General features: G+C 40.5%; 1 protein-coding gene across 1 annotated transcript in view; it reads right to left on the reverse strand.

The window, feature by feature from the left end:
- LOC143986874 (uncharacterized) overlaps nt 1–17,000 on the reverse strand; it is a 259,820-nt gene that overhangs the window by 159,807 nt on the left and 83,013 nt on the right. Inside the window, 2 exon segments of the mRNA XM_077485281.1 lie at nt 16,591–16,818; nt 16,908–16,997. Of these exon segments, the coding sequence (XP_077341407.1) occupies nt 16,591–16,818; nt 16,908–16,997 (318 nt within the window).

Consider the following 17,000-nt stretch of genomic DNA (forward strand, 5'->3'; position numbering starts at 1 on the left):
ATGTGTAGGTGCCCAACCTGGCACTGGGGCTGCTTGCTTAAAACAAAAATTTCGTAATGGATACGTAGTTCCTCGTGGTGTAAGGCGTGCGTTCCACCGAAGGACAGCCGATGACCAAGGACGACCGGAACTAGACGTAAACGAACGTGACTGGATACCGCCTCGACGTACGTTTCGTTTGACACGTCATCAGGAAGCGTACCCAGTAACAAAAGTCAATGTTCTTTATAGTGTCTTGATTAATCCATAGACCAATCAAGAAACACTAAATTTAATGCGCAGCCTCAGTCCCACTTAAGGCTAACAACAATAATGATTCCTTAAAACATAACTAAAAAAATATATAATAAACATTTCGAACATATTACTCCCAAAACGAAGGGATGAGTTATATATTCTAAAATAAAAAAGTTTTTTTATAGAGAAATATAAGAAGGAATGTACTTATAATCAAATGGAATTGTCCATTGGAAAAAAAAAAAAAAAAAGGGGGGGGGCAAGTTCCTTGCAATTTGTAAATTGACCACTAGATGTCAGTCTAAAGACCAGAAATATTCTAACTCTAGCCAGACATAGAAGACAAAAAAAGGGGCGGGCTATTTTTTGTAATTAATAATTAGATAATTCTTAAAAAATATATATATAAAAAAAATATATATATAAAAAAAATTCCTGAATATCCTACTACCAAAAATCCGGCCTTGTCTCTATCTGCCAGATGTGAGGGAATATCAACCAAACTCAACAGGCAGAAGAGAACGCCAAGTAACTCTAAAAAAAGGTTGAAAATAAGAAGAATGGGAAACTTTTTAATCATTGGACAGAAAGCAATTTAGATCGAGCTCTATATTCATTCCTAGGGGTTGCATAGTCTGTAAATTATATATCCACTTCGTTTCGTTCTTTGATATTTCCCTTGTCATATGGGTTCCTCGCCAATGTCTTGAGATCTTATCGATCCCATAAAATTTACAGAGTGAAGGATCGCTATCATGATGTGTTTTAAAATGTCTAGACACGCTATGATTGGGAAACCCTTTTTTTATACTTGTAAGATGTTCATTAATTCTAATTCTTAGCTGTCTAGTAGTTCGACCTACATACTGCATGGAACAAGGGCATTCAAGCACATAGGTTACATGGTCTGAGTTACATGTAATTAGTGGTTTGATTTTGTAATCCCGTTTAGTGACTTGAGATTGAAACTGAGTAATCTTCCTTGATGAACCGGGTCCTCTGGTGGTCTTGCAGGCTTTGCATCTAGTGCAATAATGGAAGCCGGATCCATCAAGGAAGGTTACAAGTTTTTTTGGGGGGTCCGGAACATTAGGAGCTAATTGGTTTCTCAAACTCGGTGCCCTTCTGTAAATAAATTTAGGATTCTGGGGAATGATCGAGGCCAGATCTTTATCACGTTGTAAAATGGGCCAATATTTTTTAAAAATGGTTTCAACTTGTCTATATTGCCTATTAAACCCTGTCACAAAAGGTATTACTCCTTGATGTTCAGTTTTAACCTTTGATACCAATAAAGATTTTCTATCCATCTGTGACACCTGTGTTACCACTTTCTCTAAAGTTTTTTGTGAGTAACCTTTTTCCAAGAACCTACTGGTTAGCACTTTAGCTTGTGAGTGGAAATCTGACTCCTCCTCACAATTCCGTTTTAATCGCATATACTGTCCTTTTGGAACAGCCCCTATCCACTGTGGGTGGTGGCAGCTATGTGTGGGCACATACCCATTTCTGTCAGTGACTTTAAAATAGGTTTTAGTCACAAACTTATTGTGCTTTTTTGTAATAGTAAGGTCCAGGAAGTTCACCTGCACCTTACTAAATTCAGCTGTAAACTTCAGGCAATATTGATTAGCATTCATATTGCTCAAGAAGTCTTTGAAGCTCTCTAAAGTACCTCTCCAAAAGAGAATTGCATCATCTATATATCTTTTATAAAAAACAAGAGATTTATGCATGTTTTTATAGATGGTTTCTGATTCCCATTTATTAAGGACAATATTGGCTACACTGGGAGCATAACGCGCTCCCATGGCCACTCCTGATACTTGATTGTAATACTCATTGTTGGCCCAAAAAAAATTATTGGTCATAGCGAGATCTAGGCCTCTGATCAGGTAATTTATCTGGGCCTTTTTTAATTCAGATTCTTTTGTTAGTGCCCACTTTGTTGCTGTAAGTGCATCTTTATGCTGGATGTTAGTATAGAGTGACTCAATATCTACCGTAATCATAATGATATCTTCTGATGCCACCAAATCCTGTAAAAGTACTAACAGATCTCTGCTGTCTTTTAAATACGAGGGACTGTTTCTCACTAGTGGTTTAAAAAAACCATCTAGATATTCTCCCAGCCTGGCTAACAGGGACTCTATCCCGCTTATTATAGGTCGACCTGGAGGTCTTTCATTATTTTTGTGTATTTTTGGTAAAATATACATAACCGGAATTTTGGGAGCGTGTGGTATGAGATAATCTGCTTCTTTTTTATTTAAAATATCTTTATATAGGCCCTCAGTTACCCACTCTATCAATAATGTTTTTATTTTTGACGTCGGATCACTGTTTAATTTTTTGTAGGTGTGGGTGTCATTTAATAATCGTCCCATTTCCTGATAATAATAGTCTCGGGATAATATCACGAGGCCTCCCCCCTTGTCCTTGTCCTCCCCCCCACCTCCAGGTCGACCTATAATAAGCGGGATAGAGTCCCTGTTAGCCAGGCTGGGAGAATATCTAGATGGTTTTTTTAAACCACTAGTGAGAAACAGTCCCTCGTATTTAAAAGACAGCAGAGATCTGTTAGTACTTTTACAGGATTTGGTGGCATCAGAAGATATCATTATGATTACGGTAGATATTGAGTCACTCTATACTAACATCCAGCATAAAGATGCACTTACAGCAACAAAGTGGGCACTAACAAAAGAATCTGAATTAAAAAAGGCCCAGATAAATTACCTGATCAGAGGCCTAGATCTCGCTATGACCAATAATTTTTTTTGGGCCAACAATGAGTATTACAATCAAGTATCAGGAGTGGCCATGGGAGCGCGTTATGCTCCCAGTGTAGCCAATATTGTCCTTAATAAATGGGAATCAGAAACCATCTATAAAAACATGCATAAATCTCTTGTTTTTTATAAAAGATATATAGATGATGCAATTCTCTTTTGGAGAGGTACTTTAGAGAGCTTCAAAGACTTCTTGAGCAATATGAATGCTAATCAATATTGCCTGAAGTTTACAGCTGAATTTAGTAAGGTGCAGGTGAACTTCCTGGACCTTACTATTACAAAAAAGCACAATAAGTTTGTGACTAAAACCTATTTTAAAGTCACTGACAGAAATGGGTATGTGCCCACACATAGCTGCCACCACCCACAGTGGATAGGGGCTGTTCCAAAAGGACAGTATATGCGATTAAAACGGAATTGTGAGGAGGAGTCAGATTTCCACTCACAAGCTAAAGTGCTAACCAGTAGGTTCTTGGAAAAAGGTTACTCACAAAAAACTTTAGAGAAAGTGGTAACACAGGTGTCACAGATGGATAGAAAATCTTTATTGGTATCAAAGGTTAAAACTGAACATCAAGGAGTAATACCTTTTGTGACAGGGTTTAATAGGCAATATAGACAAGTTGAAACCATTTTTAAAAAATATTGGCCCATTTTACAACGTGATAAAGATCTGGCCTCGATCATTCCCCAGAATCCTAAATTTATTTACAGAAGGGCACCGAGTTTGAGAAACCAATTAGCTCCTAATGTTCCGGACCCCCCAAAAAAACTTGTAACCTTCCTTGATGGATCCGGCTTCCATTATTGCACTAGATGCAAAGCCTGCAAGACCACCAGAGGACCCGGTTCATCAAGGAAGATTACTCAGTTTCAATCTCAAGTCACTAAACGGGATTACAAAATCAAACCACTAATTACATGTAACTCAGACCATGTAACCTATGTGCTTGAATGCCCTTGTTCCATGCAGTATGTAGGTCGAACTACTAGACAGCTAAGAATTAGAATTAATGAACATCTTACAAATATAAAAAAAGGGTTTCCCAATCATAGCGTGTCTAGACATTTTAAAACACATCATGATAGCGATCCTTCACTCTGTAAATTTTATGGGATCGATAAGATCTCAAGACATTGGCGAGGAACCCATATGACAAGGGAAATATCAAAGAACGAAACGAAGTGGATATATAATTTACAGACTATGCAACCCCTAGGAATGAATATAGAGCTCGATCTAAATTGCTTTCTGTCCAATGATTAAAAAGTTTCCCATTCTTCTTATTTTCAACCTTTTTTTAGAGTTACTTGGCGTTCTCTTCTGCCTGTTGAGTTTGGTTGATATTCCCTCACATCTGGCAGATAGAGACAAGGCCGGATTTTTGGTAGTAGGATATTCAGGAATTTTTTTTATATATATATTTTTTTTATATATATATTTTTTAAGAATTATCTAATTATTAATTACAAAAAATAGCCCGCCCCTTTTTTTGTCTTCTATGTCTGGCTAGAGTTAGAATATTTCTGGTCATGTCAAAATATGTCAGTACCTTTTTCGGACATGGGGCGGATGTGAGAGAGGTGAGGGGAGGGGCCTGACTGCGGCGTCCTCGTGGGAGATGGTGGAGGCCCCGAGGAGAGAACCGGAGGCGAGCGCAGTGAGAGGGTGCTCTGCCCCGGCGTGAGAAACGACCGACCGCGCCGATTTCCAGCTTCGTCCCCCCCCCCCCCCGAGATCGACTTCAGCGAACAGCGGTGTATGACGGATAAGGGGCTGCTCAGCTGCTCAGCCCGAACAACCTCCAGCGTTGGTGAGAGCAGGGCTGGAGAGCGGGAGGAGAGCAGCCGAATGAGGGGTAAGATCGGAGACTCTCTCTTAGAGACAGCGGAGCTCGCGCCGGAATCCCGGTTAACCTGTAACGATCCCCGTTCTCCTCGATGAGGACACAGAGGAGGGGATGATAAGGTCAGACTGTTCCTTATTGCCTAATTTTTTATTGTGATGGAATACGTTTACAATTACAATGCAATATTGGATAGACTGTGATATGGCATAAGAGATAAGGTTCTGCTGAAGCCTTCAAAGAAAGAAGCAGTTAAATGGGTAATGCAGATCCCGTTCCCTGAAAATGGCAGGATAAATATATAAGGGTCTGACTGATGGTTCCTGTTTGAAAACTTGTTTGCACCTGTATGAAAATCTCGCTGCGTCTACCTGTCCCAACGGTGTGTAATGGTCCCAATATCCCCCCCTCTCTCCCTCTCTTATTCTCTTTCTTTTCTTCATGGTTTGTTGAAGTGATTTAAGGGGACGGTATCCTTTTGTACAGTGTATCTTCAACCAAGAGTACTAATAACTTTGGCAGACAACGTTTGCAAGTTTGAAGTTCAATAGTGTAATTACCGCAAGCTGACTCCAAAGTAGGAACGGTCAGAAGAAGGAAGGGGAAGAAAGAAAGAAAAAGAATAGGGGGGAAAAAGAAAAAAGAAGAAAAAAAAAAAAAAGGAAAAAAAGGAAAGATAAACAAATAAAAGCGTATTGAACTGGATATAGATAAGGAGACATATGACAAGCGAATAATAAAGTTGGGACTCAGGAATTTTGTTATTTTTTTTTTTTTTTTTTTTTCTCCCCTGATTTTGGCCCAATTATATGGCAAAGAAGGAGCAAAAGTAGTTAAAAGGTCGGTGCCGGTTTTTAGGCAAGCCACCTCTATTACGAGCCTGGGAGGGTAAAACCTGAGGTAGCACGGTAATAAGACAAGAGTAATCCCTAAGAAGAGAACCACTGGGAAAGCGGTCCCGGAGAAATCCTGGGGAAAAGAAGGACGAAGGGAAACATGAAGGGAAAAAATACGAGAACGAATGAGCCTAAAAACTCAAGGGAGAGCTTGAATTCCAGTTCAATTCAAAAATATTTAAAAGAAACCAGCCAAAAAAGCCCAGGTCTGGAGGGACTTCAGAGAGGGGGGAGAGAACGGAGGAGGGAAGTTGGAAAACCGGAGGAGGCAAGAGGAGACTCTTCGGGAGAAGAGGGGGATCAGGAGAGTGGTCGAAAGCAAGATGAGACCCCATCTCAGATACCCACAAAGGGAGAAATGCAGGAAATGTTCTTAAAATTAGAAAATACAATTAAAGCCGAGATCCTAACTGTAAGGAAGGACATGGGGTACTTATTGAAGCGAGTAGAAGAAATGGAGGACCAAACTGGAAGACAGGCCAGGGAAATAATGGAATTAAAAATACAAGTAAAGAAATCGCAGGAAGCGCATAGAGAGACCCGGTATAAGTTAGAGGAACAGGAAAATCAAAGCAGAAGACAAAATCTGAGAATTAGATCATTGCCGGAAAAATCGGGAGAAGATCTGGGCATAAAAATGGGAAAGATATTTAACCCCTTATTGGGAAAAGAAGAAGGGTCAGAGTTAAAGTTAGAACGCGTACTTAGAATAAGGAAACCTCAAGGGCTGAGGGAAGAAACTCCTAGAGACGTAATAATAAAGTTTCAGCAATATGAAAATAAGGCGAAGATCTGGAGTAAGCTGAAAGGCCTGGCCCCAATTCAATATGATGGTGCAGCGTTACAGATTTTCCAGGACCTGGCTCCGGGAACCCTGGCTCGCAGAAGAAGATTAAAGCCCTTATTAGATCAACTGAGAAACGCAAATGTAAAATATAGCTGGGGTTTCCCAGCAGCCCTTGTAGTACAGAGGGAGGGGAGGACGCTTAAGCTCAAAACCCTAGATGAAACTAAGGATTTTTGCAATAAAATAGGAATCCCAATCCCACTGTTCCCATTAGATCCTTGGGAGGTGTATGGATGAAGATGCCCAGGAAGGGGGAACTGTAGGCAACTCAGTAGTGGTTCAATGGTCCTCTGCCTGTTTTTCCCAATGTTGTTTTTTGTTTTGTTGATCTTGGGGTGGGGGGGGGGGGGGGGTGCGGTGGAGGGGGAGGGAGGGGGACCGGGGTCTTTGGGGAGGTGGAAGGAGGAGGGACGCAGTCAAGGTCATACCCTAGGTGATTGGGCTTGCAAAGGGAGTAATACTCATTATGCAAAGCAGAAGCCCGGAATGGGCAGGGAGGGTGGGTAGGGAGGGGAGAGTGGGTTGGGGAGGGAGAGGGGTGAGGGGGGGGAATTGTTCCTGGGGGGGCATCAAGATTTACCAAAAGGCGTGGAGTAAGGGTTCCCAAAAAAGGCCCGGATGGCTGAGATAAAACTAGTGTCATACAATGTTAAGGGTCTGAATTCGCCAGATAAGAGGTTTAAGCTCTTAAAAGAATTACAACAACTTAATGCAGAAATAATTTTTCTTCAAGAGACGCACTTAACACAAGACACAAATGTAAAATTGTACTCCGCGAACTATCCAACCTGGATTTACGGAGATTCACCAATTAAGAGGGCTAAGGGAGTGGCGATTGGGTTTAAGAAGGGCATTAAATATGAGGTCTGTGACAGGCTGATTGACCCAGAGGGGCGATATCTATTTTTGAACGGGACAATAGGAGATAGAAAGATTACCCTAGCTAACTTATATTGCCCAAACAAAAACCCAGAGAGATATTTGATGCAAATGTTGGGGAGGCTTGCGGAGTTCAAGAAAGGAGAGGTAATAGTAGCAGGGGACCTTAACTTTTGCTTGGATCCAGCCGTTGATAGTACGTCCGGTGCAAGGGGGAGGAATGTGAAAAATATAAAAAAAGTAAAATCTCAGTTGAGGTATAGTCAACTGATAGATGTATGGAGGATACAGCATGAAAAAACAAATGATTACACGTTTTTTTCCCCAGTGCACGGGACGTATACTAGGCTGGATTATTTCTTGGTCGATCATAGGTTACTGGAGTGGGTCTCAGAAACGAAAATAGAAATTGCAACTTTCTCAGATCATTCCCCAGTTGTTATGATGTTGAAGATACCTGGGACACAGAGACGCTCCTACTCTTGGAGGTTAAATGAGGAGCTCTTTTGTGATAAGAAAGTGGTGGATATCATACAGAAAGAGATTGAATTCTACTTTAGAACAAATAGTACAGAAGAGGTATCGGGAGCTGCCCTATGGGAGGGCCATAAGGCATATGTCAGGGGTATCCTTATAGCTATAGGGTCCAGAAAAAAAAAGGAAAAAAAAGAAGAAAAGGAGAAGTTAATGAGAGAGGTCTATAGTCTGGAGCAGAAGCATAAAATGCAAGGGGGCCAACAACAGGAGACCTTCCATAGACTGATCAATAAGAGAGAGGAACTAAAGGATATCTATGAGGAAGAAACTAGAAGGGCATTTTTAGGTAAAGCCAGAGAAAGGTACTACTGGGAAAATAAAATAGGAAAAAATTTAGCGAGACAAGTGAAAAGCCAAAGAGGGGTCAATTTCATCGACAAAATAAAGGATAAGAAGGGTAAAATGGTATACACGTCTGGGAAAATAGCTGAAGTATTCAAACAATATTATGAGGCCTTGTATAATGTAGAAAAGAGAGGAGAACAGGGAACAGGGCAAAAAGAGAAAACGAAAGAGTTTTTGAGGAAAGCCAAAATGCCCTGTTTAACAGATGGGGAGAGGGAGGATATGGAGAGTCCCATCATTGAAGAAGAAATTTATAAGGCCTTAAAAGAGACAGCCTCAGGGAAGAGCCCGGGTCCGGATGGGTTCGTAATTTCGTATTATAAAAAATTTAAGGAACTCTTAGTCCCCCACTTGTGTAAATATTTTAATGGATTAGGTACTGACTTCGATATAGGGAGGGAATCATTACGGGCAGCGATTACTTTAATTCCGAAAGAGGGGAAAGATCAGACTCTTTGCGGTAGTTACAGGCCTATTGCGCTCCTAAATACGGACGTAAAATTATACGCTAAAGTAATAGCCGCAAGATTAAAAAGAAACATGACAAAACTGATCCATCCGGACCAAGTCGGGTTTGTCCCTGAGAGAGAGGGCAGGGATAACGGAATAAGGGCCTTACTCCTTACCCAAGCTTTAAAAGATAGTGGGTCCCCAGGTCTATTCCTGTCAATTGATGCTGAAAAAGCATTTGACAGGGTAGACTGGGGACTCATGCTAGAAACACTAGAAGAGATGGGGGTGGGCCCGAGGATGATCTACTGGATCAAGGCATTATATAAGAACCCACAAGCGACGGTCAAGGTCAATGGAGAATCTTCGACTCTGCTGCAAATGAGCAATGGGACCAGACAAGGGTGTCCATTGTCGCCCTTATTGTTTGTGATCTCCCTTGAACCCCTGCTGGCTGCAATTCGTAATAACTTAGATATCACAGGGATTAGAATAGGGCAAGAGGAACACAAATTAGCTGCTTATGCGGACGATGTGCTCTTCTTTATCACAAATCCCAGGATTACGATCCCGAATCTGTTAAAAATACTGGAAGAGTTTGGACAGATTTCCAATTTAAAAATTAACCTCGGTAAATCAGAAGCTTTAAACATAAATATCTGCAAACAAGAAGAGGAGAGATTAAGAGCACAATTCTTCTTTCCCTGGCGTAAAGAAATTAAATATCTGGGGGTCCTCCTGTTGAATAATTTAAGAAAACTATACCTAAAAAACTATATCCCTTTATTAGACGAAATCAAGAGCGAAATAAAGAAAATCTCAGCTAGCCATCTTTCGTGGTTAGGCCGGATAAATGTGGTAAAAATGATCTTAGTTCCAAAGATAACATATAAATTTCAAATGATGCCCATTGCACTCCCTGCGACTTATTTTTCAGTTTTAAGGAAGATTATATCGAAGTTCATTTGGCAAAATAAAAAACCGAGAATTTCATACGCGGTATTAAGGAGAGGGAAAGATCAAGGGGGGGTGGCAGCCCCAGATTTAAAAAGATATTATAAGGCTATAGTTTTGTCACGGGTGGTAGATTGGGTGAAAGCGGCAAAGGATAAAAGGTGGGTAGGTATTGAAAATACACTTTCACAAACACTTTTAGGAAGAATAATTTGGAATCCGCCACGATATAGGATTTTAGGTTTAAACACTCACAAGATTACACGATTAGTTTTCAAACTATGGGACCAATTGTACACACAAAAAAAGTGGAATTATAATTCACCGTTGATCTATTTGAAAGACAATGTTTATTTTCCTCCAGGACAACGAGAGATAGGGGGAAATTGGATTTTAAAAGATAATGCACAATTAAAAGATATATTAGTTGATGATAATTTAATCACATTTCAAGCACTAAGAGAAGACACAGATTTAATGAGGTTGGATGAATGGCGGTACCTCCAGTTAAGAACATTTGTCTTAAAGCTTCCCCATCCTTTACGGAGTAAGGAAGAACTGGGACCCTTCGAACAACTATGTCAGCAGGACAAAACAACAAAAAAAAAAAGAAAAAATATTGGTTCGATTTATAAAATATTTTCAGAGGGGGATGAACTGGAGGAACCGGCATTCTTTAAAAAGTGGGAAAAGGATTTGGGGGTACAATGTAATACCCAAATTAGAAAGAAAATATTAACTTTAATTCACTTTGCGGGGGGAGGGAATAAATTAATAGAAACAAATTATAAATGTATAGCAAGGTGGTATGCCACCCCTGATAAACTCAGTAGGTTTAGAAACGATCAATCGCCGGAGTGCTGGCGAGGATGTAAGTCAATTGGGAGTATGGGCCATATATGGTGGGATTGCCCCAAAATACGAGATTATTGGAAAAAGATAATAGAACTAATAAAGGTGGTCACGGGAAAAACGATCAGAGAGGACCCATGGACTGTGTTATTTCATGGGACAGAGGACACAATTAACCAATACAAAACATCATTAGTTCCTATTTTACTAGACGTCGCAAAAAACCTTATCCCGAGAAAATGGAGAGAAAAAGAAAGCCCCAAAATCCAGGATTGGATTCGCCGGGTAACCGAAATTCAATACATGGAAATTGATGAGGGCGGAGATGAGGTAGTAGCCATAAAGGAGGAGAGGGGCAGGAAATGGGATCTATGGGAAAAATTTAAAAAATCTTGGCGATACGTGGAGGAAATAACGCAGGTATAAATATGGGAAAGGTATAGTGGAAGTAAGGTTTAAAGTAGAACCCTGAAGGATAGAAACCAGGAACAGGGAGGGGGGAGGGAGGGGGTAAAAGAGAGTTTAGGGGTACAAGGAGAGGAGGAGATACGAACGAGATTTGGGTTTGATGTCTTGCCGTTGGTTGCGGGTCGTGTACCTCCTCTCTTTGTATCCATAATAAAGGTGGAAAAAGGGAGAGGGTTAGGGGGGACGGGAATAAATTTAAGTGAAGTTATATGTGAAGGAAGTTAAGGGGTATATTTTAAAGAGATATTATAGAATGACTTGGTTGTTGTCCCCTTCTTTTGGCTCTTTTAACGTATAAATGAATAAAGTTTTTGACTGAAAAAAAAAAAAAAAAAAAAAAATTTCTGGTCTTTAGACTGACATCTAGTGGTCAATTTACAAATTGCAAGGAACTTGCCCCCCCCCCTTTTTTTTTTTTATTTTTTATTTTTTTTTTTTTTTCCAATGGACAATTCCATTTGATTATAAGTACATTCCTTCTTATATTTCTCTATAAAAAAACTTTTTTATTTTAGAATATATAACTCATCCCTTCGTTTTGGGAGTAATATGTTCGAAATGTTTATTATATATTTTTTTAGTTATGTTTTAAGGAATCATTATTGTTGTTAGCCTTAAGTGGGACTGAGGCTGCGCATTAAATTTAGTGTTTCTTGATTGGTCTATGGATTAATCAAGACACTATAAAGAACATTGACTTTTGTTACTGGGTACGCTTCCTGATGACGTGTCAAACGAAACGTACGTCGAGGCGGTATCCAGTCACGTTCGTTTACGTCTAGTTCCGGTCGTCCTTGGTCATCGGCTGTCCTTCGGTGGAACGCACGCCTTACACCACGAGGAACTACGTATCCATTACGAAATTTTTGTTTTAAGCAAGCAGCCCCAGTGCCAGGTTGGGCACCTACACATGTAAGCAGCCACTTGGCCTTATGTTTTTTAAATTGATTTTATGATTAAACGGTATTATGCTATGGGATTTTTGTTTGGCTTTTTTTATGACCTATCTGAGCCTATGAGGAAGAAGCTTCTGTCCATATGAGGTCCATCACATTCCATGTCAGCAGGGAATCAACCTGCATAAGCCTATTTGACTATCTTTTTAATTAAAGTAGTCAACAGCATCTGGTAAGAAGACATCTTTATCTTTAAAAGTGGGGTGTTGTTTTTTCCTTATCCATAAGTTGGTTGGTGAAGGGACGGTTTATCACGTTATAGAAGATTTAAACTTTTTCCGATTTATGCATGCAGCACTATACCTATATGAAATTTATGTCCTTTTTTTCACACAAATAGAGATTTCTTTTGGTGGTATTTACTCACCACTGAGGCTTTTATTTTTGCACCATAAATTAAAAAAAACATATAGAAACTTTTGTTTAAAAAATGTTTTTTTTTCTTAATTTCAGTTATAAAATTTAGAAAATTAGTAATGTTTCTTCAAAATTTGGGCCAGAATTTATACTGCTACATATCTTTGGTAAAATTATCCCAAATCAGTGTATATTATTTGGTCTGTGTGAAGGTTATGGAGTCTACAATCTATGATGCCAATCACTTAAAATTGATCACAGCGGATGTACTGAAGGTCTATCTCATTTCTTGAGACCCTACCAAGCCAGGAAAGTACAAATACCCCCCCAAATTATACCTTTTTGTAAAGTAGACATTCCAAGGTATTTAGTAAGAGGCGTGGTGAGTTTTTAGAAGTTGTAATTTTTTTCCCACGATTATTTGCAAAGTGATGTTTTGTTCCCAAAATTGTCATTTGATGCTAAATACCGTTGTTGTACCAGTATTGTCAGGAACGGCGTGCATTTCTCTTTAGGATAAAAGTGGTTACTGCATCCGCTCCCCTCATTGCCTGGATGCCGAGTGAGGGAAAGATAGCCCCCCTCAGCTCCATAGCATTGGAGGGCGGAAACTACATCAAACGTCACTTTCGCCCTATATATATATATATATATATATATATATATATATATATATATATATATACACACACACACACACACTATCTCACAAAAGTGACTACATCCCTCACATTTTTGTAAATATTTTATTATATATTTTCATGCGACAGCACTGAAGAAATGACACTTTGCTACAATGTAAAGTAGTGGGTGTACAGCTTGTATAACAGTGTACATTTGCTGTCCCCTCAAAATAACTCAACACACAGCCATTAATGTCTAAACCGCTGGCAACAAAAGCCAGTACACCCCTAAGTGAAAAACTCCAAATTGGGCCCAAAGCATCAATATTTTGTGTGGCCACCATTATTTTCCAGCACTGCCTTAACCCTCTTGGGCATGGAGGTCACCAGAGCTTCACAGGTTGCCACTGGAGTCCTCTTCCACTCCTCCATGACGACATCACAGTGCTGGTGGATGTTGGAGACCTTGCGCTCCTCCACCTCCCATTTGAGAATTCCCCACATATGCTCAATAGGGTTTAGATCTGGAGACATGCTTGGCCAGTCCATCACCTTTACCCTCAGCTTCTTTAGCAAGGCAGTGGTCATCTTGGAGGTGTGTTTGGGGTCATTATGTTGGAATACTGCCCTGCGACCCAGTCTCTGAAGGGAGGGGATCATGCTCTGCTTCAGTATGTCACAGTACATGTTGGCATTCATGGTTCCCTCAATGATCTGTAGCTCCCCAGTTCTGGCAGCACTCATGCAGCCCCAGACCATGACACTGCCACCACCATGCTTGACTGTAGGAAAGACACACTTGTCTTTGTACTCCTCACCTGGTTGCCGCCACACACGTGACACCATCTGAACCAAATAAGTTTATCTTGGTCTCATCAGACCACAGGACATGGTTCCAGTAATCCAAGTCCTTAGTCTGCTTGTCTTCAGCAAACTGTTTGTAGGTTTCCTTGTGTATCATATTTAGAAGAGGCTTCCTTCTGGGATGACAGCCATGCAGACCAATTTGATGCAGCGTGCGGCGTATGGTCTGAGCACTGACAGGCTGACCCTCCACCCCTACAACCTCTGCAGCAATGCAGGCAGCACTCATACGTCTATTTCCCAAAGACAACCTCTGGAAATGATGCTGAGCATGTGCACTCAACTTCTTTGGTGGACCATGGCGAGGCCTGTTCTGAGTGGAACCTGTCCTGTTAAACCACTGTATGGTCTTGGCCAACGTGCTGCAGCTCAGTTTCAGGGTCTTGGCAATCTTCTTATAGCCTAGGCCATCTTTATGTAGAGCAACAATTCTTGGTTTCTGATCCTCAGAGAGTTCTTTGCCATGAGGTGCCATGTTGAACTTCCAGTGACCAGAATGAGAGAGTGAGAGCGATAACACCAAATTTAACACACCTGCTCCCCATTCGCACCTGAGACCTTGTGACATTAACGAGTCACATGACACTGGGAAGGAAAAATGGCTAATTGGGCCCAATTTGCACATTTCAACTTAGGGGTGTACTCACTTTTGTTGCCAACGGTTTAAACATTAATTAGCTGTGTGTTGAGTTATTTTTAGGGGACAGCAAATTTACACTGTTATACAAGCTGTAAACTCACTACTTTACATTGTAGCAAAGTGTCATTTCTTCGGTGTTGTCACATGAAAAGATAGAAGAAAATATTTACAAAGAAGTGAGTGAGGGGTGTACTCACTTTTTTGAGATAGTGTGTGTGTGTGTATTATGTTTGGGGCTTCTAAGTCATTTTCTAGCAAAAAAAAAATGATTTTAACTTGTAAACAACAAATCTCAAAAAGAGTCTGAGGACTGAAGTGGTGAACAGGTTAGGTAGAATAGTTCACCTCTAGTGGGGTTGAGGAGAAATTGCCCACATCCATAATATGAACCACAAAACAAAAAGAGACCCTCTGGTGGGACTTTGAAGGACAATGACTCCAATTGGGCGTAGAACAGTTTAATATGTAAAATATTGATTTTAATATTGCAAAATATAAAATAGGACACAGAATTAACCATGTCAAGCAAAAATACAATTAGACAAAATACATAAATGATGTGTAGCATAATACTCATGAAATCACAACAGTGCTTGTCTTTTTATGAGTATTATGCTACACATCATTTATGTATTTTGTCTAGTTGTATTTTGCTTGACATAGTTAATTCTGTGTCCTATTTTATATTTTGCAATATTACAATCAATATTTTACATATTCATCTGGTCTACGCCCAGTTGGAGTCATTGTCCTTCAAAGTCCCACCAGAAAGTCTCTTTTTGTTTTGTGGTAAACAGGATATTTCTCACATGGCATATGTATACTTGCAACTACACCCCAAAACACATTCTGCTACTCCTCCTGAGTACGGCGATATCACATGTGTGAGACTTTTACACAGCTTGGCCACATACAGAGGCCCAAAATGCAGGGAGCACCTTCAGGTTATCTAGGAACATAAATTACACCTCTAATTTCCTGACTACCTAGCACACTTTTGAAGGCCCTGGAGCACCAGGACAATGGAAACTCCCCAAAAATGACCCCATTTTGGAAAGCAAACACCCCAACCTAATAGTTGCACTGAAGGGACACAGGGATGGCACTGTAGGGGCACTCGGGATCATGCCAACTCATGCTGCTGCGGTGTTTCTCTCTCCTCACAATGATACAGCGTGTGAGGAGAGGACAGAGAAACACAGCAGTGGCATGAGATAAACCGGGCATGATCCCAGTTTGTTGACAAAGTGATCGCTTGATCATTGAACAGAGCCATCACATGGTAAAGGGCCACTGTGATTGGCTCTTTACCTCAATCCATGATGCGCTGAGTCCCACAGATCCAGCAAACACAGACACTTCCAGGTGCGCACCCCTGGGGGCATGTGAGAAGCCTGAGCATGAGAGAATGTCGATAGATGCCCTCCCAGAACTAGCCAGTCACACTGTAGCCATCATTCAGCTATAGGAAAATATATTGAACAGCAATTGGCAAGTGGTTAAAGTGAAACAATAAAAATAAAAAACCTTTTGCAAAACTGACATATCTAAAAAAAAAAAAAAAAAATGAATTAAATGACATATACATTTCCAGAAAAATAAAAATATATGTAAAAAAAAAAAGCATGATGCCCCCCCCCCCAATCCTTACCAGGCCCTTCTAGTCTGGTATGGATTTTAAGGGGAACCCCACGGAAAATAAATAAATGGTGTGGGGTCCCCCCAAAGTCTATACCAGACCCCAAGAATGCAGCTCTTCATACACACTCAGAGCTCCGCCTCTTCATCCAGCTACAGAAACCATGGCCAGCTTCATGACCCCACTCCTTAATAACCAGCTATTCACTGCACCCTGATTGGGTAAGGCATTACCCAATCAGGGCTTAGAATGCACTGTGCATCAGGCAGTGGGACGAATACCCACCGAATGCCCTGCAAATTGGGACAAACAGGCAACGTTAGGACCAAACCGTTTACCCAACTTTAATTGCAACAAACCCGCTGTGTATAAATTATAACTATCAATAATTGTCAATTATCTACCTGATGATGGTGGGGGATGGTGTGATCTTCCTGTGTAGAATCCCGGGAATACAGAGGACGGGGACATCTCTCTGGTGGGTTTCTATAGCTGGATGACTCCACCATGGTGTCCTGGTACAGATCTTTGTGTCCTTTTAGAGACTCTGACTCCTCCATCACCCCATCCTCATCATCCTCCTCATTTATCTCTTCTTTTACTTCAACTTTAGAATCTCTCAGGTTTCCACTCTGAATATATAATAAAAATGACATCAATTGTAACAATGGAGATAATGTACAGATCCTAATGATACTATCAGTGATTGTTCCTCATCTACCTGATGATGGTGGGGGATGGTGTGACCTTCCTGTGTGGAATCCCGGGAATACAGAGGACGGGGACATCTCTCTGGTGGGTTCCCATTACTGGA

The sequence above is a fragment of the Lithobates pipiens genome, unplaced genomic scaffold (assembly GCF_037356315.1).
Source record: "Lithobates pipiens isolate NorthernLeopardFrog02 unplaced genomic scaffold, aLitPip1_a1.2 Scaffold_18, whole genome shotgun sequence".
Classification (NCBI taxonomy): domain Eukaryota; kingdom Metazoa; phylum Chordata; class Amphibia; order Anura; family Ranidae; genus Lithobates; species Lithobates pipiens.